Here is a 24,478-nt window from a genome sequence, read left to right on the forward strand (position 1 = left end):
AATCATGCTGTGACCCTGGCAAATGTCACTGAAGAGAGTGCAACATAAGACCAGCCAGCGCTGCATTGAAGCTGAAGACTCCCGCAGTAGCAAGGTGAACATGAGCCAACAGTATGCCCTGGCACTGAAGAAGGCAAAGAGCATCTGGCCTGCATTAACAGGACCACAGCAAGTAAATCAAAAGAAGTGATTATTACCCTCTACTCAGCACTCAATGGACCACATCTAGCATACTGCATCCAGCTTTGGGACTCTCTCCTCCCCCCAGTACAACAAAGACATTGACTAACTGGAGCAAATTCATCAGATGGCCACCAAGATGGCTGGGGATTGGAGCACTTGCCCTTTGAAGAGAGGCTGAGTGATCAGGTCTTGTTCAGCCCAGAGGCAGCTCCAGCAGGACCTAACAGCAGCCTTCCTTACCTAAAAGGAAGTACAGTGCTCTACACATCCCTGCCTTACCCATGTGCATGTAAATCAGGACAGACTCAAAACAAGCTCAGTAAGTCCTCTGAACAAACAGAGGATATTAATGGTTACTTTCAAGTAGTACAGTTGGGGTTTCATTAGCAGGAAACTGGAAGTGTGAAGCTTTCCACTTGTGCCTGGCTACAGAGCTGAAAACCTACTAGTCGAGTACTTCAACACAAAGCACCACAAAGACCAAGTCCCACTGCGGATGTGAGCCCACGTCTGCATGCAGCTCTCCTCCATGGCAACCAATAGCAGACACAAGCATTAACCTTGTGGCGCTCTGCCTGGGCTGGCCCCTAATTTGGCATCCCTGGATATATATTAAAAAAAAAAATAAAATAAAATTCTTCTTTGTATGGACCTTAAGTTTGAAATTAAAAGGAACAGGCCACTTTGCCCCACTTAAATTCTGTGGATATAACTAAAATCAAAACATGTTTGACAGGAACAGCAACATATCACTAACTTCTCTACCCTTGCATCCCTAAGCTAACTGCACGACAAGTAACCTTTCCTAAATTCCAGTCAAATAAGCTGAAGCCTTCCAAGCAGGAAGTACATATACTTTAGATGCAAAATTCCTCTGTTCTTTTTAGTTACTGACAAAGTTATTTCCTAAACCAAGAGTGTGACTGACAGAAAAGAAGGACCCCTCAGTACAAATTATATCTACCAACACTCTTCCGCTTATATGAACATTTCCTTCATCCAACACATTATCAAAAACATATACATTTATCCTAATGCCAAATAAAACATTCATGGACACACATTTTTATAACAGCTTCCCAGAGGATGGGAAAACACTTAAAGCCAAATTGTTTATTAAAATGCTTCATGAAAAGCGTGTATCATGCAGGCCAGAGCGTTCTCAGATGCCTTCTCTCTTCACAGCCATATTAACAAGTAAAGTCAACAGTTCCAAAGGATATTCTCCAGCTAAGTTCAAATCTAATAATCACATTTTAGTAGCTATTCTGGGAATCCAAATCCCCAGACAACTTTGAAAATCGTACCCACAGAGTACCTTTAACATTCAATACAGGTATTAACAGATACAACCCTGGAGTACTTTCAGTAGGAGACCGCCCTAACTAATGCTCCTGAAGTGTTACAACCCTTTTTACAGACATGTCACATTTCATCTATCACCATGCTGCAAAAGAGCTCTGTGAGCAGTTACAGTCCTGTCTTTAGAGTGATTCATTCCCTTTAATTAAATGCCTTTGAAATAATACTGCTACAAATGTCATCAGATGCAGCCTTTGTTTGAAAATAAGATCAACAAGTTCAGTAACAAAAGCAGAGTGAACTTTTTGAGCCCTAAGAAACATAGAAACTCAGTTTGAACCATTTTTTTAAAACAATGCTCAGCTCTACAAAACTGGGATTCTCTTACATTACAACTCCAAAAACAGAGTCCCTCAAAAATGTGTTTTATGTAATTACCATCTCTTTATTCAGATGAGAATGACCAAGAAGCATCAAAACAAAAGCAAGAACCAATGAAAAAATGCCAACAACTAACATAGTGATTGGGTGTTATTTAAATATTTCTTTCAGTGCTATGTCACCCTAGAATTCAGCTTCTGTCCTGGACTCTGCCTACATAGCTGAAGTGACCAATTCATCTAACTCTGCCAGTCCAGGCAAATCCAAACTTCAAAGATGTATCTTACGACAACAGGCACGGAAGTAAAACAATGTGTCAGTCTTCAAGAACTGTTGTACTCTGTGGTCAATGTACCACTAACACTAAAACAGTATACCAGGAATGGTACAGGAGGAGGAGAAGGTTTCTTATGTAGAGAGATGGTGGTTCTCAAGATCAGAGTATTTACTGTACTTCACAATTACCTGTAAGTTCTTAATTTGTATTTTAAAAGCCACATTTCTTTTTTCAGAGGCCAAGAAGAACCACCAAAAGACTAAGGGAAGAAAAAGCAGCTTGAACACGTAAACATATGCATCAACTCCTGAGATACAAATCTAACCTCCCAGTAACTACAAAGCAGCTCACCCACCATGTCTGAAAATTGTATTGGGACTATAAACTGTGAATTACAGGTCTATACATTCTAAGACTTCAGCAGCATCCTCTTCAGAAGATTCCACAAAAATATTACAAGCATTTTAGTCCAGATTTGACAGATTACATTCTAGCCTGTTTTGGATGTAGTTCAGGGTCATAATTTTTCTTGGGGAGTTCCAAGAATAACGGTGTTTCTTTCTATCTGGCACCTTTTCAAAGCACAGACAGCAGCTCTCACAGCCAATCTCATTTCCCCCTTGAGACACATGTATTTGCTTAGGTGATTCATGGTCATTCACAGAAAGAGGAGACCCGTTTCAAAATGGTTTCATAACATTTAGTTCTGCTTTCTGTTCTCCCAGGTTCCATGTACTACACATAAGTGGAAAACTTTACACTTCCAGTTTCTCACTAATGAAAACCTAACTACTGCCACTGAAAGTAATCTTTAATATCCTCTGTTTATTACGAGGGCTTACTGAGTTTGTTTGGATTCTGACTTACACACAGAGGACTAAGGTAGGAATACTCAGAGCACTGTACACAGCCTTGAGCATCACAAGCAGATAAAATCTGCACCGATTAAAAAAAAAATACCACTGGTTATTATTTTTAGGACTGATTATAAGACATGCAAAGAAGCTGTATTAAGCTATTCTCATTACAGTTGTGCTACCCCCATTCCCATTTAAATCCCTAAACCGTGATCGCACAGACTCTGGACTCTGAAAGCAATCAGCCTCAGTTTGGAGACTCCAAGGCCCTTCTCAGTTCTTCCAGTTGGGGCTAAGGTGTAAGCTGAGATTATGCTTCCTGCAGAAAACAACGTGTCTGTACAGAAAGTGCTTTGGCTTTTTCAATAGGCTGATTTTCTGAATGTCTCTAAGATCAGAAAGATGCATGCCAGGAGCAATCCTGGCCTTGGGCAGGATGACGAGGCTCTTTCCAAACCTGTCTTTTGATTGCACGAAAAGCAGACGCACAGGTAACTGTTCACAAGATCAACAACTCAATTAAATTAAAATAGGTTGTAATGGGTGCATAGCAAAATGGGTGTGTAGCACGGAAAAAGGCAATGAAGAAGCATTATAAGGATCTGAAACAGGTAGTTCCACAGCTCAGTCATCTTTGTACTGTGGCAAGTAACGACAGCATCATTGTTTTTCTTGATTATTACATGTATAAATGAAATAGGTCTCAGAATACAGAGCTTTATCAGGATGAAGTTTCTTATCCAAGTCAGATGTGCACATACTGAGAAATAAGACAGCAAGCATCTACTCCCCCCCTCCTCACGCCCCGCTTAACAGTTCAGCCACAGACTAATCCACATGGTGGTTAAAAAGCTCGAGGAGGAGGCGGCAGCGCAAATAGTAATTTCTCCCAATACTTCCCTGTTCAGGCACATTTTAACAGGTTTTTAGCATGTTGGTGTTCATCAGCTTTCTCCTCTTCAAGCAGGCAACCATAAAGGTGTTGTGAATGACAACAATCTGCTTTTAAGATTTATCTTACCCTGGAAATACAAAATTTGGTATTACCTTTCTTCAAGAATAAATAATTTTAAAACAGTATATCTGCAAATATCAAAATTAGGTTGAGCACGCACTTGCCTGTAAACCAATATATAGAAATGAGACAAAAAGCCATCAGAAGAGCAAAATGCTGCTTTGTCAATAGTCCACAGATCTCAGATAGCTAATCTAAATAGTTGAAGTATTCTCCAATTATGTATGCATGCACAAAAAATGCTAACATCTTTCTGCTTGTTTATTTTGTCAGAAAACTGTGTAGCATTATATAACAAAATCTGTCATAAATGGAAACAGCCCAAGAAATGTGTCCTTAAAAACAAGGGCTTCTACCTATGGGCACACCTCCTCAGATGAAATGGACCACTGCAGCCCACAGAACTACCCATTAAAGTTAGACCTGCATGTTTAAAGGAGGCTTTTACAGCCCTGGCTACAGAGTTATTAAACTGGTTATGTCAAAAAGTTGGTTTCTATTTTCTTAATTAAAAAAAACCCATCATGTCTGAGCCTGGGTAGAAACAAAAAAATAAATATACTCCCTCAACATAAATTGCATCCAAAGCATTTCTTCTTCATCGCTTTGCATTGCCTGTTTTACTAGATTTTACATTGTTGTTTGGGAATTCAAAGATGGAAACCACTATAAAGCACCAAGTATTAGTTTGTAATATCTCCATAGCAGGGGGTTACCAACAAGTGGAAATCATCTAGAAAAGGCCACCTGAGTACAAAACAGGGGCACAGCTACTGCTAAACTAGGAGCAGGGGTGGGAGCTCCCGCTAGTAACCATCCGTCAGGAGGCAGAAGCCCCTTCACCCAGGTGAATAGCAGGGGCTATTTAAAAGGAGGATGTGTGTTATTACAAGCCTTCTCCCTGGAATTTCACTAGCAGAGAACAAGAGCTCACCCACAAAATATACCTAATACTTGAGCCTCACAGCTTCTGCAGCCCCAGAGGTGTGTGTCCTTTACTGCTACCGGGAGATGTAAGAGAGCCAGATGGGGTACAGCTCCTGACACTGTCACTCCACGCGTTAAGAGTCTCACAGCTAAATCGAAAAGTGAAAGAGACGGGATGGGGAAAGGGGGAAGAAAAAAAAAAAAAAAAAAAAAAGGAAAAAAGTGCTATCAGGTGCTCGGAGGGCTAAGCGCCACCGTGCTCCGGCCGGGGCGAGCCCTGCTAACACGGCTCTCCCGAAACTCCCGGCGGGAAGGCCCCAAGGGCTCTGCCAGCCCCCGGTACGGGTTATCCCACACGCGCTGTCCCTGCGAAAGGGCGAGGGCGAGGGCAAGGCCCCCAGCCCTCCCCGGCTGCGTGAGGCTGCCCCTCCGCCCCGCCCTCCCCGGGCCTTTATCGGGGCGGCTACGGCAGCTCCGCGGGCCCAAAGCCTTCCCGCGCCCGGCCGGGCAGCCGGGACCCGACGTGCCCCATGAGCGCCGCGCCCCGATTGGCGCTCGGCGGGCAGGCCGCGCTGTAAGGCGGCAGGCAATTGGTGGGCGGGTAGCCGCGTGCGGGCGCTGCCTGGCTTTGTACACACGCCGGCCCGCTCGGCCCTTTAACAATGGGCGAGGCAGGCGGCGCCGCGTGATGGCGGGGGAGCCCTCGGGACGCCGCGCCGCGCTCAGGTGCCCCGGGCCAGGCCCCGCCGCGGCCGCCAGCCGCGCCGCTGCGTAGGGTGAGTGGTGGCTTCGGCGGGGGAAGCGCCACCGGCCTTAGTCGGGGCGCGATCGCCCTCCCCCGGGGGCCGTGGCCGCCGGCTCCTCCGCGCCCCCCTCGCCCGACCGTGCCCCGCGACGGGAGGGGGCGGCTTAACGAGCCTCACTTGTGCCCCGCATGGCCGCCAGCTGGGCCGGGCGGCCGGGGGCGCCCCGCGGCGCGGGTGGCAGCTGATCGCGTTTAACCGGCGGCGAGCGAGGAAGGGGCGAGGGTGGTGCTGCCCGTCCCGCCCCGCCCGCGCTCAGCGAGCGCCGCTTCCTCCCCTCTGCCCAGGCCCCGGCTGCCGCGCCGCGCCGCCCCGCCGATGGAGCTGGAGGCGCAGTGGTGGACAGGACAGCTGGCTGCCGACATCCACCAAGCGCTTCGCTACAAGGTAGCCCGGCGCGGCGGCGGTCGGTCTGCGGGGGGCGGCGGGCAGCCCGTGGGAGGGACGGGGGCCGCTCTCGACCCGGCGCCGCGGGGGCAGCGGAGGGCTGGCGGCCCCGGCGCCTTTGTGAGGGCTCCAACAATCGGGGCCGGAGGGGAGCCGGCGCGGCGGCGTGAGGCGGGGTGGAAGGCGCGTGTGAGGCGGCCGCTGCTCGGCGGGCTTGGCCCGGCGGGGTTTTGGTCGAGTTCCTAAACCTCGCAAAACGCCGTGCCTTCCCGTCCGTTTGTGCTCGGGCTGTTCGTCCTCAGCAGTGACAGTCTGTCGGCCTGAGCAGGCTGTTTTCTCGCTGTGCTTTAAGCAGGCAGAGGGGTGACGGCGCGCTTGGCTCTTCTGTTTGGAGGTGTGAGCGGGACCAAGCCTAAACTGTGCAGAAAGCATTGTGATGCTATTGTAGTAAAAAAAAAAAAAAAAAAAAAAAAAAAAAAAAAACAAACCCAACCCTAAACACTAGGTGCAGTAAAAATAGTAGAGGGTTTAGGCAATTACTGTTTTGAAGTTGCTTTGACTGACTCAAAGCTGCTCTTTGGGGCTACTTTCATAATAAGGCACATCTTATGCCCAGAGCTGAAAATCAATTTACAGTGACTGAACCTACTAAAAATGTGCCTTTGCTGCCTGGTAGCACTTGATGATATCTTTCTTGAAAGTGTGACTGCTAAAGAAACTTTTTTTGCAGGGATGGGGGGGAACACAAGAGAACGACAGGGTAATTTATTTGCTACGAAAGTTATCATTCCTAAAACTAAGTTACTGTTGTGAGAGGTGAATTCTAAAGCTTGATAGGTATGGGTGGGGGAGTTGTAGGTTTATTTGTGTTGGGGTTTTTTTTGTTTTCACTTCAATAGCATGTTTCAGAACTTTGCATTGGCCTTAAAACTTTGAAAATTTTGGGCGACTCCATTCCAACTTGATGTCGTCAGACTGTCCCGCTGGAAATGTAATTGTACTCAAAATCCTACTTAGATGCGGTACGTAGGCTGCACGATCTAACTCATAAATTTATTCATGATAACAAAAGACAGCGCTGCTGTTCTGCTGTACACAAGAGGAGATACTAGCTACTAGGCAGGAACCTGGGGAACATTCTTTCTAGCAGTCCAAATTTGGTATTCAAAATAGATCATGCCACAGATTTTTCTCATCTGTGGTGTTGGTAGGGCTTTTGTTTTGTGGAGTCCCTCCCGAATCTGAGACTCTGGTGAGGTTTATGTGCACTTAACTGAATGCCTGAGAGCACGCTGTAATCAGTGTCAGTGCAACATCAATCAGATCTGATTAAGTTCGGGTTTAAACATATGCATGCAGGAAATGTTGGCACATGCACACCCCATTCCTCTTCCGAAGGTTGCTACCTGCAGCTAGCTGTTGTGCCCTTCTCCTGGAGGCACCTGCAGGAGGTCTGGCAGCATTGGAACATGCAAACACTGCAGTACAAAGTCTGATTGCTCAGACTGAGCTGTAGCAGGAGGAGGTTGAGTTAAGCTACTGGACTTTGCATTGAAGCACCTGAGGAGTACTCAGTACCCTTGCTGTTTCCTTGCAGAGGAGGTACAGCCTTTGCAGAGGAGGTACAGCCTTTGCAGAGGAGGTAATACAACAGAAACGGTAAAAGCTAAAGTCACTGTAGCCAATTGTCCAACTGATAGATGTTAAATTTTAAATTATAATACTAATGTTGTGCAGAAGCAAATTATTTCTTAGTTCTTCTGTAATACAACAAATAGATTTTGTTCTGTGAAAAGGGATGCTGAAATGATGGGAACAGAAGGAAGAGGAGAGAAATCCTTTGAGAATTCCATGATAAATTTGAGAATATCAACTATGTTAATCTGATACCAATTCAAACTAAATGATGGTTTTAATAAAATTCCATGCTGCTGTCCATCTAGGAGCTGAAGCTGCCCTCCTACAAAGGCCAATCTCCCCAGTTGCATCTGAGAAGATACTTTGCAGATTTGATTGCCATTGTGAGCAATCGGTTCAGACTCTGTCCTGCTGCACGACATCTAGCAGTGTATCTGTTGGACCTCTTTATGGATCGTTATGACATATCTATACAGCAGCTGCATGTGGTTGCTCTTTCCTGTTTACTTTTAGCAAGTAAGTATGTAGCACCAAACTTTAGAGCGATCTAGGTTCTACTGCCAAATGCAAGGTGTGTCTTGATGGGATATAGCAGATAGGGGAAACAAAGTAAAAGACAGGCAGATTAGTGTATCTCAGTTTGGCCCAATTGGTAGTCTTTGTTTAGACTCTTGTTTTGACTTCTGTTGGCACCTAATAAAACTGAAGAGAGAAAAAACAAACTGCCATTAAAAACTAATGTTTATGCTTGGAATCAAATTATTCTAAGTGACCTGTCAGAGCTGTCTTGTAGGAATAGAAAGACTGTCTTTCTAAGGACATCTCAAAATAGATATATCTAGTGCTGGAAATGAGAAATTTGCGTGATAAAGGAAGACTTTAAACCATATGTAGACTGCATCGTACCCTGCTGATGGTGCTGTGTGGTTCTGGAATACTTCGGGTTTCATAAATTGCGATGTTCTTCTATTAAGCTTGCATAAATCCTGTATTGTCACATAAAAAAGTGTAATACTGGTGAAATACATTGGTGGATGCACAGTGCTCTAAAGACAGAATTAATTACAAACACTCATTATAAACAGTGCTGCTTATATTGATCTCAGCTGGATTCTTGTGGTGTGTACCCATCTTTCGACATTTGTGGACCACTTTTAGATGTCCCTAAAGAAATATGGGTGTAATTTGCTGGGATACCTGCTGGCACTTGTTCTTAAACCAATAGATTCAGAGAACCAAGTCCTGGCAGCAGAACTAACTGTTGGTTCAGTTTCTGCTGATCTGTTTCTCTGAATATATTTTGATTTTCTCAAATAAGATATATTGCTTTGTAGCCCTAGGTCCTCTTTGCTAGAAAACCAGAACACTGAGGTGTTGGCTATTTTTGGTGTACTGCTTCCTTTGATTGCATTCCCTGTCTCCACTGATACTGCTGTTCAGCAGAACAGTTAAAAAAGAAAAGGGTTATTTCAGATTCTTATGGGGGGTAAGCTTGGACTGGGTGCCACCAGCCAGCTATCTTCTCTTGGCAAAGGAAGAGATGCTGAGTATGAAAACTTTGCCTCAGAAACCAGTGTATTCCATTTAGGAAAATGGATTGGCTTCGAACTAATGCCAAATTTTCAAATGAAATTTGTGTTCTGAAAAGAATTATAATTTTATTAAAAAGGCCACCTCTGCTATCTTTCATGACAAGCTGTGAGTAGAGCTCCGAAAGCCTGGAGTACTCACTCTTCTGAGCAGTAGTGCATGAATTGGTTCAGAAAGCACAAACCAGAATGCTATTTTAAACTCTTTGCCCTGTGTGGCTTAAACAAGCAGTTTAATCAGCGGTGCATTAAGTTGGACAAATCACACTGCAATATATCTGATAAGGTTATAGAAGTAGTCAAAGAAGCTATGTGACTCCTGAAGCTTTTATTTCTGTAATTACTAGAGTATAGGAAACAAAAACTAACAGACTGGGACTGGTGTTGGATTAAGTCTTGTATAAGTGCCTCCACTGCTGAAAAAAAAGGCGTATGTTCAGTCCTGCAAAACTCTCTGAAAATGTGCATTTACAACATATCGTGTAGAACTGAATAGAGTGTAAGATGGAAAGAATTTGCAATGAAATTGAAATAACACAACCATATGGCAAACTGTATGGAAATGTGACACTTGTTTCTCGTATTAATGGGTTTTCTACATACACAATTTTGCTTCAGGCTGAAAACATACAGGCCTGACAAGTTAAAGGCCAAGGAAGGCTGAAGCTGCTAGCAGTGTTGAAGTTGAAACAGTATACATGGCAATGTGGGTCTTCAGATGCACATTGCTGACATTGACTTGTTTGAACTGCTGGAGCCATTTCCCAGCTATCAAAATCTAAACCGTACCTCCCATATCGGGCATTAAAAGCAGCCCTGTTGTCTAGAGCTCTAGGGATACTATGAGTTTTAGAAACAAAAAGGGTGTGTGGGGGCAGGAGGGTGATTAAAGCCAAATGCTGTGGTGTTGTGTATGCAAAGTCCCATCACAGTGGTATTTCATTGATGATGGGGACACATTATACAATAATTTAGTGACAAAAACTTGTGTATGCAATGCCAGTGATGTCCTACTACAGCTCTTGGCAACCAGCTTCTGTGTGCCAGGGTGGGAAAACAGACAGGAAGCACTGTACTGCACAATGTCCACTGCACTGTGTTTGACGTTATCTGTTGAAATTTAGCCCTTCTAGTACATACCCCTGTTTGTCTCTGACATCTTCCATTTGAGCTTTGCATCTGCAGGGAAGTCTCAAGCTTGTTTGACACAGTAGAATTGAAATATGGCCAACGCAGGCATTAGATGCAATCTGTTTTGTAGTTCACTCGTGCTGAACTTTTTTTTCCCTCTTTCTGTTCACCTGAAGGTAAATTTGAAGAAAAGGAAGACAGTGTTCCCAAACTTGAACAGTTGAACAGCTTGGGTTGTATGACTAACATGAATTTGGTACTAACAAAACAGAATTTGCTTCATATGGAGTTGTTGTTGCTAGAAACATTTCAGTGGAATTTGTGCCTCCCAACTGCTGCTCATTTCATCGACTATTACCTTTCTATTGCTGTCCATGAGACTGATCTTCATGATGGCTGGCCAATGGTTTGCTTAGAGAAGACTAAGTTATATATGGCAAAATATGCTGATTACTTTCTGGAAGTATCACTGCAAGGTGAGTTACATATTTCAGGTAATGACTCCTGTGTTGTTTTGAAGACAATGTTCAACTTACATGAATCTTTTTCTCATTACTTCTTTCTAGACCATGCATTTTTAAATTATGCCCCTTCTTTAGTTGCTACTGCATGTGTAGCTTCCTCAAGGATTATCTTGCGTCTCTCACCAACATGGCCTACCCGACTGCATCATCTTACTGCATACTCCTGGGATTTCCTCGTGCCATGTATTGAGCGACTATTAATGTAAGTTAACAACAGCAGCTTTTTTAAAGGCCATTTCTGCATCTGTTGGTATGCTTAATTGCTGTTAGCACTGAAAGTAAATTTCTTTTTGATTTTTTTTTTTTTCTAAAAATACGTAGGTGTTGTTGGGTAATAATTGTTTTGTTCTTTCCAAAAAAGAAAACCTTATCAGATCTAACCTTTTTCCTGTTCTTTCAACAAACAAACCTCAGCCTTGCATTTCCACTGAACATCTTCTGGCATGCTTTGAGAATCTGATAAATAGCTTGTTCCCAATCTCTGCAGTCTGCTCAGAGAGCAAAAAAGAGATAGTCAAGAGTACCAAAGGCATAGGAGCTCCTACTTACTCTGAAGAGACTATGCCTTGGAAGTTTAGGGAATGCTCCAAACAGACTATGGATCAAAGACACAGACTGAGTGGTCAACTTTGTGGTGAGGAAATGACCAGGAGGCTTTATCTATTTTTGCTGTATCCATTTTTGCACTACACTGCAGAGATACAGCTGACGTGAGATAAAAACGCCAATTAATGCCAAGTGAACCTTCCCAGGAAGGGATGTTACACAATCAGTTCTTTTATTCTAAACCTTAAGATCAAAACCTATGCCACCGTAACTGCTTTCCTCCCACAGAAGTTTGCACTTGCCCAGATCTAAACACAGTTGTGCTCTGTAGGAGCACAGTTTCTGGAAGAATCACATCTTCCTTGTAAGTGTGACATTATCACACCTGATGGCTTCTTTTGGCTTCACTAATGCATGTAATGAAAGGAATAGTACCTGAAGCATGCAAGTGCTGTTGCAGAAGTGTTTTCAGTGTTGTGCTGGAACAGTTGTGAGTGGGAGGGTGTGAAGCCTTTCAGTCATCTTTGCAGTGCCCTGTAAAAAGTTGGAAATCTTTTAGGAAAAAGTGGTGAGGGGTTGAACCCCAGCTGTCTTCAATAGATCTGCCCTGATAGGCAGTATCAAAAAACTGAGATGATTTTAGGCCTCACTGAAGAGTCTAGGTGGTGCCTGCATAACCTCAGCATAAGAGCAAGAGAAAGAGTATGCCTAAATACGTTTCAGACGGGTGTAAATCAAAGGGAATTCAGGTGAGCTAAACTGTCTTAACAAGTACTAGGTGGGCTAGAAAAAAGGTGAGAGGAAGGAAAAAAACCTGCATTTCCACTTCCCAGAACAGGCTTCTGATATCAATATACATATGGTCTTTAAGTATTGTAGTGTAGATCTTTAAAAACCCTCTTATGTCATACCTTTAAAAACCTATTACCCAATCTAAATGATGTAGAAGCAGCAAGTAAGTTTTAATTTTGAGTTCTGGTAATCTGGCACTTTACTGCAGTACACTAGCAGACTTTATTGCACTGGTAATTTTAGATACTGTTGTATTATTTGTATTGTAATTGGCTTTTACCTGCATTTTGTATTGCTGTGCAATGAAGTGAGGTGCCGAAAAGAAACCGTAACCTAAAGGAACAAATTTTTAAACCTTAGGTGGCTTTGGAAGCTTTCAGATAATTGCACTGTTTCTTAGAGTGCTCTTTAAAAGTTAACCCAAAATACCTATTTTCATGTATTCTGTCTTCTCAATTTGTTTTAGTGCGCATGATAATGATGTGAAGGAAGCAAACAAGCAGAAAGGACAACATGCTCAGCCTGCCCAACACACTGTATTTCAGACCCCAGCTCCAACTCCCCAGCAGGCCAATGCTCAACAGCACGTACCACAGTATCTCCAAGCCCATCAATCTTCATTACAGTATCACCATCAGACATCACAGCAGCAAAACTGTCAACAGATATTATCATCTAATCATACGGCATCTTACCCACTTCAGACTTGCCCTGCTGCCTTACAGTCTAGTGTTCAGGCTCGAGGCCAAGTACAGACTGGTGCTGCAATGTCACTAGCTGTTCCGCTAGAAGTGAAGCCGTGTGTAAGTGTCTCCTACAACCGGAGTTACCAAGTGAATGGACGATATTCCTGTATTACTCCCTGCTTTGAGAGGTGATAAGTACAAAATGGTTTTGTGCTTGCTTGTTTGGGGTGGGAAGCTGTGTTGAGGGGAATTGTTTTGGGTTTTTTTTGGTAAACCTCAAATGAGTTTGAGGGCAACAAATTGAATTTAAAAACTGTCTTTCCAGAAAAAAAACCTGGATTGGCAACCAGTACCATAGCTCAAATACAGACTGCAAAAAATAAGCACACAGAACACCCTCAAAAAGAATGTGTATACCTGGGGGCACTAAGTCCTTACTCTGGCACTCAGAATACTCTTGTGTTTCTAACACACATCTTTGAAATACTCATCAGAAGAAAAATAGCTCTGGACTAACTACAGACTTGTGTTTTAATGAAGGAGATATGCAGTATTATTTTGAAGACATTTATGTAATACCACCATACAGTATTAACACTTACTTTAAATTTACTGAAACTTAAGAATCCATTGAATGCCAGACTTCTCCAGATACATGGGCACCACAGGAAGAAACAGATCTCATCTGGCTAACTCCATATTCTTGCCCCTTTTTCAGCACGTGTTCGATATTTGCTTTAGGTGAAGGCATTTGAGTTAACTGGTATTTTGGCTAGTTTTTAGGTTTTGTACCTCACAGGATAGACACTATGGTTTTGCTTCTTTTCTCCTCCCTATCCTTTTTATGTTTAAAGTAACTCTTTCATACTAACTCAGGGAATTTTCAACTCATTACTCTGTGCTGCTGGTTTGTACACTTAATTGGGGATAACTTGAGGGAGGAAGGTAGAGGGAAGAGACTATGGCAAGTGGAGTGGCTTTTCTTCAGGGCATCTATATGCAGAGTACCAAAGGGATATGTTAGTGTTCACAGAATGTAGATGTGAACTACTGCCCAGCAGTGTGGTATCAAGTAATTGAAAAGAGAAAGTTTCAGCTGATCTTGTACTGTACCAGAACTACTACAGTGGCTGTGATTCCTGTGTACACACACAAAAACAAATGTATTATTAACCAACAGAAAGCATCCTCCAATTGTACTGACAGTATCACTTGTACAAGAAAAAGTACAGTTAAATACTTACAGAAATCCAGTTCTGTCAGGCTTATAGTGGAGGGAAATTCTCAGGTAATAGTGGGGTGACTTTTTTTCTACTATTTGGGAGTTCTAGAAGAAAATTTAGAGATTTACTCTTCTAAATGGGTGGATCAAAAATATATTGCAGAGTGAACTGCTTTATCACAATTAAGGTGCTAATTACATAACTATGGAATTACACTATCTCCTGTGGAGTGGATAGTCTGAGGGTAGAAAGCTTCACTCATCCAACTCTTGGATGAAAATGGTGGTAGAGGTATTAATGGATTTTTTTGTTTTGTTTTAACTACAAGATACCTGACTTTCTCCTGTGGTAGAATATGGGAGGAAGAGGTACAGATGACAGGATTCTTAAAATATCTTTATAGTATGTGGGCTTAAGGCTTTTCTTATTTGTTCTTTTACCACCTTGTTCTCCCCTGTCTTTGTGGCAGCACTTAACGCTGTGTACCATCTAATGACACTGAAGTATGGTGAATCTTGCAGAGACTGTTTTGAAGGCAGGGGCAATTAAGATATGTTATCAAGATGAAGGCTTTGACATGGGGGGGGGGGGCTTACCATAATGTTCAGAATGGAGGGAGCACAGCTGTGTTCATTCTTTCTGGGGCTGAATGGCAACATGCTACAGAAACCTGTTTATTGTTGAGGAGAAGAAATCCTGTTTCTCTTGTTTTTGCATAAATCCCAATTTTTGTTGTGGGCTTTTGTAGCATATATGTGTAAGTTAAGAGGGATAGGAGGGTGAATGCAAGAGATGACCCTCTCTGCTTTATTCTAGAGAATCAACTTTGAAATAGGCATAGTGCAGTCAGTTCTTAATTAAAGTGCAAGTTGTTTTGGTTTTGTTTGTTTCCCTCTCTAACTCTTAATGAATACTTCCCCGTTTCCAAGAGTAGTGTTAAGTAGAGACTTTCCACCTCATAAGATGCCATGCTTTTTATTCAGCATTGTTAGCTGTTTAAGAGGGAAATGGATTTCTTTCTGCTGGTTTCACTTTGTTGCAATGCTTTATTGAAGTCCTCAGTTCTCTAACTACCTCTGATGCTATGAATGTACAGTCTTGTAATAGACCATGACTTGAAATAACAGCAGATGCCTGTAGCAATTTTTTCTGTAAAATCTTTAAATCAGCTAACTTGTCATCTTTATTTGTGACACAGCAGTATAGGCTCTTCTTTTTTGTGGTATTAGTAAATTTATCCCATAGGCATTTGATATTTAAAAATTTAACTAATACTTAACACTGGAATTATAATGGGTGGGGGGCTTATTCAGTTAGCTAATACTGCAATTTAAATTTAATAGGGTATTTTTTATTTGACTATTTTAAGACATTAGGTCAACTGTAAGAAGATCTACTACATGCTGTTTGTTTTTAATTTATTACTTAGTCTGAGTTTGTTCTGACACTACAGCTGCATAATGACTACAGAGAAAATGTACACTGAACAGTTTCAATGTATTATTTAAAAGGGCTTTACCAGTGTACATTAAAAATACACTGTTCTTACTATTAGAACCAAAATGTGGTTTTTATGGCATAAATAAGAATGGTGCTCCTAAATGCAAAATGTCCAAAACAATGGAATCTTTGTGAGTGCTATGCATTCAACTTATTTTTAAAAATAAAACTAGTTTTGAGTAAGAAGGCTCCAGTGTGTATTATGCTCTGGTGTGTTGGTTTTTTTTAAATAAATATGTAAACTGACCCTAATCTGTCTTGCATCATCCCTGTGTATGGACTGAAGATGTAAGGACTTTCCCCCCGCCCTTTCTGTGACACTATAACAAGCTTCAGGAACACTCTGACTCCACCATTTAAAAAAGAAAACAAAACAAAAAACAGGAAGGAAATCATGCAGGAAGGGGCTTTAAAACTAATTGCACCCACGGCCTATGCTAAACATTGTACACTTCAACAATGTGTCTAGTGCACAGCTGTAACAAAGAAATCAAGAACAAAAGAACTGTAGTAGTTCAAGAGCAGGGGCCTGAATTCATTTTGTTCCCATTTTTTAAAAAAGCAGCAGCAATATTGGCCATCTTAGACTTCTAATACTAGAAATCATTTAGGACAAGATGTGGGAATAGCCTTTTGTTAAGATACAAGTGCTTAGGTTATTTACAATAGCTGTGAAGGCTCAATCATGCCAAAGGCAGCATAAAATCATGTGACACATGCTAGCAGAAGTATTTATCAATGTTTATAATTTCTGATAACTGCTCCTTACCGAAATAAATTTTAGTTCTTCCTAAGAATGTGCACATTTCACATTTGTAACATGGCCCTGTGATTATGGCTAGAGCTCCAAAAATTAAGTAGGTTGCACAGAAACTGATTCCGCTAAAGTTAGAAAATGAAATTGTGAGGTCTCTGTTAACTTGCACCCATCCATTTAGGAATAAACTGTGTGAAAACCCTTCTAGAGGGCTGAGAGGAAAACTCTACTCTGTCCCACTAAGGAACAAGGGCCATGCTCCAGAATGAGATGGTATGCATATTACATGGATACATCCATCTGGAAAGTTTTATCCTCACCCTTAGGGCAGAAAAGTCAAGTCTGTCTAGACTGTCATCTTAATCTCAAATTTTTATATTTTTTACTGTAATTAAAAAATAGTATCTACCCCAACCTTTATGAGTCTCTAACAACTACAGGGACTGCCAGCTGCTTTTCACTTCAGTATTTCAGTAGAAGTCTCAGCTTCAGATTTTATATTGCAAGTCTGAGGCCTTTTGCATTTGTACATTATAAAAAAAGCTTTATCTCTGCTTCCCATGACCCAGGTTCATTATCTACATTAAATAAATATAAGGGTATTCATATTCTTCCAGCACTGCAAATTTCACTTAAAAGGTGAAATATAAAGTTAACATTCCAGTGACTGGCACATAGCCAGAAATAAAGATTTTTTTTTTTTGCAACTGTAATACTGCTGTTAAGAATATATAAGCCGGGAAGTAATGCAGCATCCTCCTTTAATAAATTATTAGCTCTATATTCAGAATGTTCACAGGAACAGAAGTCTCTTAAGTAGATAAGGCCTTATCTGACTGAACACAAGTGCCCAGTTAGTCTTATTTTATTACGAAGTTGTTGACAGCCCTTTTTTAACACCAAGCAGCAATAACAGGCACACTGTTATTTTAGTCCTCATTACAATGATATTTTAGAAGTTATGGCACAAACATGTACATTTATGAAGTTTACATTACACACTTTGCTCTTTCCCTGTAATTCAGTGTTATGCAATACATTTCTGTAATTTCAGTTAACAAGACATGCGTTCTGACAAAAGAAAGCATTTGCTACTAAACATCCAAAAAACCCACCCTAACTTATAACGGAATAATCAAAGAGAAACCATATAGAAAGCAGCTCCAGGTTTTAAAAATTCTCTGTGCAACCAAGGATGTGGGCTTCTGCTGCTAGTCCTACCAAGAGGAGGAAACTTAAGGAAGACTTACAGGTGTCAAAACTGCAATCCTGAGATTCAGTATATAATGTTCATATTCATCAGTGCAAGTCAGTTAAATTGTTCTCACACTTATTAGCTGGTGTATGCCTTTGAAAACTGTTCAGAAAAACTACTTCCTTTTCTTGGAATATTTGAATTTACTCTCCTGAAACAGCAAGATAAAAGAACTCTTCACAGAACAACCCATTAAAGCTCTCTTAAAAGAAAGTATGCATTTTCCACACTCTACGAATCATTTAAATGACCACTCTAAGGCTATATATTCTGTAGGAATTTTTTCCATGCTAATCAGTCATTAATTATAGGAGACATACAGCCATTCTAATGCCAATTTATAGTGTATTCCACAGATAATGTAGAGTTAGAATCTTCCCGTAACAACATAACACACTGGCTTATTTCTTGTGGTACTGAAAAGATGTGTTATGGTCTTGCTACATTTTGTAACTAAAAATCTTCATTGCCTAGTTTTCATTCCTTACTTCGATGATTGTTGTAGGTCCCTTCTAACTGAAATGTTCTGTTTTCTTATCCCATGAGAGGCAAGCAACAGTAACTTTGTTTTTAAACATTATAATTTAACTAAGGATACTTATTCATGATTAATCAGAGAAACAAAAAATTACTTGAATATGGCTGAAATTACATGAGAAAATTCTTTACTGGGAATTTCTGAAAAGTGAGTGCTGGTTTGAAATACAGCTTCAATTACTAACTGCAAATGCAGGTATGGCATTTGGATATGGTATCTGATAACTGGGAGGAAAATACAGCTGTAACTGCAATTTGGAAGGATTATTTAAGAGAAAAAAATTGTTACATATCTTTATCAATAACCACTCTCTAGTTAAAACCTTTTAATATATAAAAGATGCCCTATATATGTGCAATGCTTGTAGTTTAAATTAAGCATTTTACAGTTACTTTTTACGGACTCAATCAGTTAATCTGCTAAGTTCTTACTTGTGAAGAATTATTTTCTCCTTAAACACCTTTTCCTATGCATCTTCGGGTATCTTGCTGTCTTTATAACATTTAAGAAAACAAAGATATGTAAAGTGTTACTTAGAAATTTTCAGAAAATTAAAACAGACAATTGAATAGAAGTAACTGAAAATTATTGTATGTGTACTGATACATTGGCACAGTTACACTATGGATGTTCCAATACTCAAGCCCATCAGACTGGGTACTTTTAAGACTTACCCTCCTTTCAGTTTGACCTACAGATTCATTAATGGGACTCCACAGCAGAAGAGAAGGGCAGATTGTGAATCTGCCTATTGTCAGCACAACGTTGTGAAAGATTTTGCCAAATAGCGTTCTGATTCACCCTTTTCTACAGAGGTCAAGTATATGCACATTTGCATTCCAACCACCTATCATCAACTGTGTTACTTAGAGAAGAGTTTGCTGCTGTTAGTGTTTTAAAAACAAATAACTAGAAATGTTTTGCTAAGTGTCGCAACATGTAGATGCATAGATTTTGCAGGAGGGTAAATGGCACTCCAGATGCAATCACTGCAGATCTCCAGAGATGGAGAAATTCTTCAGAAGTGCCACAGAGACTGAGTTTCCAGGGAAAGTGCCTGCATTTTGGAGAGTGGTTCTATGCTTCTGGCCTTGCATCATATCTCAGCGCTTGTATCTTATCTTAGTGTTTGTCCACTGTGGTGCAATATGGACAACCTCCAAGGACTTTTGTACTCCATACCCTTCTAACAAACTATGAAGGCCTAGAAGACTATCTTCATTGACAGATGAAGGAGTGGGTGTGTAGCCATGCATCCAAAAGACCGCTGAATGACAGATGTGAAAACAGAATAAGATCCTACTGGGAAACAGGTTTTCTACTAGTAGAAAAGTCCCTATCATGCTTCTGTAGCCAGGTTTAGATTGTTTTCTAAAGCAATCCTCCCTCAACATAGAGATGGTTTTAAGTCTCTTTTGAGAATTTCTTGTGAAGCCTCCTACGACTTAGGAGAACTAGTTGGTAAAAAGATAGCAAGCATGCAGCACCTAGGAGAGACCACAAAGGCCAAGATACATCAAGAACTTTGTCCACTTCCTCAATCAATTAGATTGCGAGAACACAAGAGTAGCTTGGAAGCATTCCATCACCACTTTCTTTGAGAATGCTGCCTGTTTGTTTCCATAAGCCATTCCCTGTTTATATATTCCTTTTTATACTTGTGTTAGTACATGCATTGGTTTATATTTAACAGGAAACCATTCTATCTCCCTGCTGGTTTAACTCCACATTATTACATTCTCTCCACTGACAAAGCAGTCAACATTCTGGAGGGGGTAAAAATGTATTGAACTGCTTATAACATATCCCCTTGCAATTCAGCTCCATTAAGAGATTCCAAAAGAATTTTTCCAGAGTTACTACAAATGCAATTTTTTCCCCTATATCAACACAAAATAGGTATCAGCAATGATGTCCAGCGGAAAACTAGAAAGGCTATTTAGCTTTCCTACATACTTCCAGTAAGACTATAAACCAGATTCACAGCAGTGCTTTCTTCTGCAACCTTTACATCAAAGTCTTTCATATGTCAAAAGAATAATTACAGCACAAATTACAGCTGTCTCATAAATACTACTGTATGTTGAAAAAACAGGATTAAAGGCTTCAACTTCCATAAGTACTTAATTTTACCTCACATACAATTGCAGTGACTGCACTGACAAACTGAAAAAACTGGTATTGCTTAAAGTAGAATCTAGAAAGAGCAAGGAGCAGAGGAGTGCAAAATAATAGGACAGACGAGGTAAAACTAGTGTTCTTACTCATCTCCCCATTATTAAAAAAAGAAAAACAAGGAACATTTAGTGGAACTGAAAGGCAATGTACTTAAATACAAAATTAACTACAACAAATTTTCACAGCTTTCAACGAGGGCAAGAGCTTAGCAGGATTTTCAAGAGATTAAGCATTTACGTAGCTAATGAAATCATTCAGGATTTAAGCCAAATACTAATGGAGCTAACGAAGAAATACCTCTTAATGCAAATTAGTCAAGAAGTGTCTGTGACAGGATTTCTTGCACCTTCCACTTACTGGATCTGCCAAATACAGAAAGCAGAGGACTTTTCCAGAGTTGATACAGTAAAACAGTTACTTTTCAACAAATTTTTGTAGTATAATACATGTATATTTGATTCTGCTAAGCACTTCACATGATGTATGCTTTTCTTAGGCACAGAAGTAAAAATGTGCATTTACTGAATTAAAGACTTGCTTCTAAAACAGACATTCCCAAAAGCACCCATGCTTTTTTCCCCAAAATACAGTAAATATTTACACAAGAGTACTGCATGTTATTTCCCACAGCCAAACTGATACAATATCCAAAAGTATGAGGAATAAACTGTTTACCAGAAATTCTGTCTTCTCTGTAATACTGTTTCTCTCCCAGAGACAAAAAATTTGTGTGTTTTGAAGAGAATTCCTTTCTTCCTCTGCCCCACACACTTCCTCTAGAGCTCTTTGAGGAAAAAGTTGCCAGTGTTTGCATAATTCATCTTGAAAATGCTCCTGGAACTGTATTATTATATGGTTATTTCCATACACAGGTTTGACTATCACTAGAGCAAATCTTACAGTCTGTACTCAGCTGGCAATTAAAGATTTTACTTTTTTCCTCTCTGTAAAGCAAGAATTTAAATCAACTAAAACCAGATTGTTTTAGTAATCTCCTACCTCATTTATGTATATAATTTATTATGCAGTTTATACTAAATACCAATGTAATTTTCATCCAGTGTGTTTGATCCATAAGATATTAAAGATACAAGTCAGGAAAAAAGGAACTACAAAAATTAAAATACATGTAAATAGAGTATGCATGTAATAAATCATACTGCATGAACCACAATCCACATTATTTAAAAAAAATCTATAGGAATTATGATAAAAATTACACTGTACTGAATTAACTTCCATAGCCACTACCAGCAAGTTATAAATTACAGTGTTAAATTGTGAGTCAAAGACTTAATTTCACACATTCTGGTTTTGGTTTTGTTTTTGCTGGATGCTAAAAAATAAACTCATACTGAAATTAGGATAAACATTCAATAGCTCTTGTGGCAGATTCAACACCTTTAATACAGTTCATTACTAAAAATCTTCTTCCTTCACTGTTAAATCCACAAGTTATTATTTCTTGTGTTTGGAAACCGTGCTTCACATTTCTTCTAAAAATACATGCTCTTTGAAGAATTGCTTTTTATTGTCCTATAAACTAGAACACACAAATTACTTTTATTTGTAACTTCAAAGTGTGACTACAGAGGAAAATCATATAGGTAAACAATGTTGTGGGCTCCAAGGCATTAATCCATCCTAGTTTGCAATTCTTAATGAATAAACATACCTACTAAATGGATATTACATTTAAATTATTTTGAACTATTTTCATTGGATGACAGTTGAGGTCTGATTGGTTGCAACAACAGTTAAAAATCATATTAGCTTTAAAATTCTGTCCATCACACTCTTCTGTGGGAAATAAATGCCTTATTCAAGGTGTATCCAAGTAAAACCTCTGGTATAGTAACGTGAAATGCACTACAATTATGTATTTTTGCTCACAGGTCTGTATTTCATAAAATCACTTTAATACAGCAGAAGAGATGGTATTTAAGGTATTAAATCAATTTGATTCAAATCCTATCATATGAAATAAAAGGAAATAATAATTGTTTATATCTTCCTCAAAGGATTCTACTGCAAAAGAACACCAGCACTTGAAGAACAGTAGTGGGCTTCTCCCATGAGGACACATCCTGTGACAAATTCTTTTGGGAAACAGTCTTTGCTAATCTGCTAGTCTCAGAGAAGTGGAAATCTTGAAGCGATGCACTTAAACATTAAAAAATCTAAGGAACTCGTAAAATGAAATTGACTTGGCAGTGTCAGGTTTACAATTGGACTTGATGATCTTAAGGGTCTTTTCCAACCTAAACGATTCTATTCTATGATTTTAAGACCGCCAGTAGTCTGCAATTCACTTTCCATGATCCTTTTCAAATTGACAAAGGTAATTTAAATTAAAGGAATCTGTAAAATAGCTGATTAAAAATTTTATTGCAAACACAGCTATATTCAAAATACCCCTTAATTCACTCTTTTCTCACAAACTTCCTAATGTGTATGTTCCAATGACAGGCATCAGCTACGGCTAAATGCAGAGTCTGGAGCTTGAATAGAATAATCCAAATATTGTGAATGAACTTTGTATTCTTCTCTGAACTCTTCGTGTTGCTCAGACAAACTTCACTTCAGTTACTCCTTCAGGCCTTCATGCTCTCCTCATCATGAGGGAAACATGCATCCACCTTTCATTGTAGTCACAAATCAGACAAAAGAAGTGCTTCCTTAAAAGGTTTTGGGAAAAGGCTATTTTGCAATCACAGTAGCAAAGTGGGGGGCTGTCTTCACAGCAGCTCTAAGACACACAGAGACACAAGGAGTACTCACAAACAATAATACCCACTGCAGCTGCTGTTATAATATGTACTACTGGACACTGTGGAATATCATCACTCTGAAAATTTAATAATCTTATCTTTTTTTTTGCTTTGCTTTTATAACTACCAAACCTACTGAGATTTGCGAATACCATAGGAAGATTTTATATTTAATTTTTTATTACTTTCAATTGCTCCAGAGGAGCTGAGAACAGAATTGTAACTGATTCGAGCCAGTTCCTTCTCATATGAGTGGCCATTGCAACACGTAGGACACATCCTACCAAAATGCAAAGTATAACTGAGAACACAAAGCTAAATCTATCTGTTGGCAGATTGAAGAAGTAACAACTAACAGTGCTGCAGGTATAGATACCAGAACTGGTTCCTCATATGCTATCTTGGATCTAGATGGTTTTCTTTGCTCAAGATGCAGCATAGTGTTGATGCAGGCATATAATTTCCAAAGCCAACGGAAGTCAGATACATCATTTTCATACAGCATTGTGCTTTGAACTAACAAGCACTGCTGGATGCAAGACACTGCTGTGCAGATCAAAGACTCATGAGTCCTAAACTCAGAGTTCACCTCTTCAAACTGATACAAAAATTACCTCTAGCAAAAAAAACCCCCACAAAACAGCAAGACAACTATTCCAGATCATAGTTGCAGTATCCTAGAAGTCCTGTATCAGATGAAGGGTTCTCACAGTGTTGTGAACACTTTCTCATTTCATCAGCTCTCAGTCTTCCCTGAGCATCACAGAAAGGGAAGCTGTCTACTTTGCATCAAAGCATCTGGAAAATTCCCTCTGATGGCAGACTTTGAACTAACTGGAGAACAGTAATATGTCAATATAGGAAAAGGTTGTTGTCAAGACAGAAGTCTCGACAAGGGGTCTAGAGCTCAAAGAAGAGAAAGAAGATCAAAACTTTAAAATAATATAAAGGCAGAGATGTTGGGTTCTGGTTACACAGGTAAAACACTTTTCTTCAGTACGATACTAGTGTTTTTCTGTCACCTACTGATATCTTTCAGCTCCCTCTTTTTACCTCGTTACTCATAAGATACAAGTAGGTAACTCAGCTAGCTGCTTCTGGGATCTACACATGCAATCATGCATTTCTTTGACATTACTAGAATTCTAAACATCTACAGCTTTTCAAGTAAGCATCCAATGAATAGCCCTGTGCACAGCTGTCACTGATACTGCGGCA

At 40.2% G+C, this 24,478-nt stretch overlaps 1 protein-coding gene across 2 annotated transcripts; it reads left to right on the forward strand.

The window, feature by feature from the left end:
* Positions 1-6,063: 6,063 nt before the first annotated feature.
* Positions 6,064-13,230, forward strand: CCNJ (cyclin J). 2 transcript variants are annotated; one of them, XM_086466911.1, is made up of 5 exons: positions 6,064-6,132; positions 8,076-8,286; positions 10,667-10,966; positions 11,057-11,216; positions 12,819-13,230. In XM_086466911.1, the coding sequence occupies exons 1-5, from the start codon at positions 6,064-6,066 to the stop codon at positions 13,228-13,230; spliced, it is 1,152 nt and encodes a 383-aa protein (XP_086323037.1). The 2 variants fall into 2 exon arrangements, with proteins under 2 accessions (XP_086323037.1, XP_086323038.1); XM_086466912.1 differs by having other exon boundaries at positions 11,090-11,216.
* Positions 13,231-24,478: the final 11,248 nt, after the last annotated feature.

This window comes from Leptosomus discolor, chromosome 6 (genome assembly GCF_034619465.1).
Source record: "Leptosomus discolor isolate bLepDis1 chromosome 6, bLepDis1.hap2, whole genome shotgun sequence".
NCBI classification, from domain to species: domain Eukaryota; kingdom Metazoa; phylum Chordata; class Aves; order Leptosomiformes; family Leptosomidae; genus Leptosomus; species Leptosomus discolor.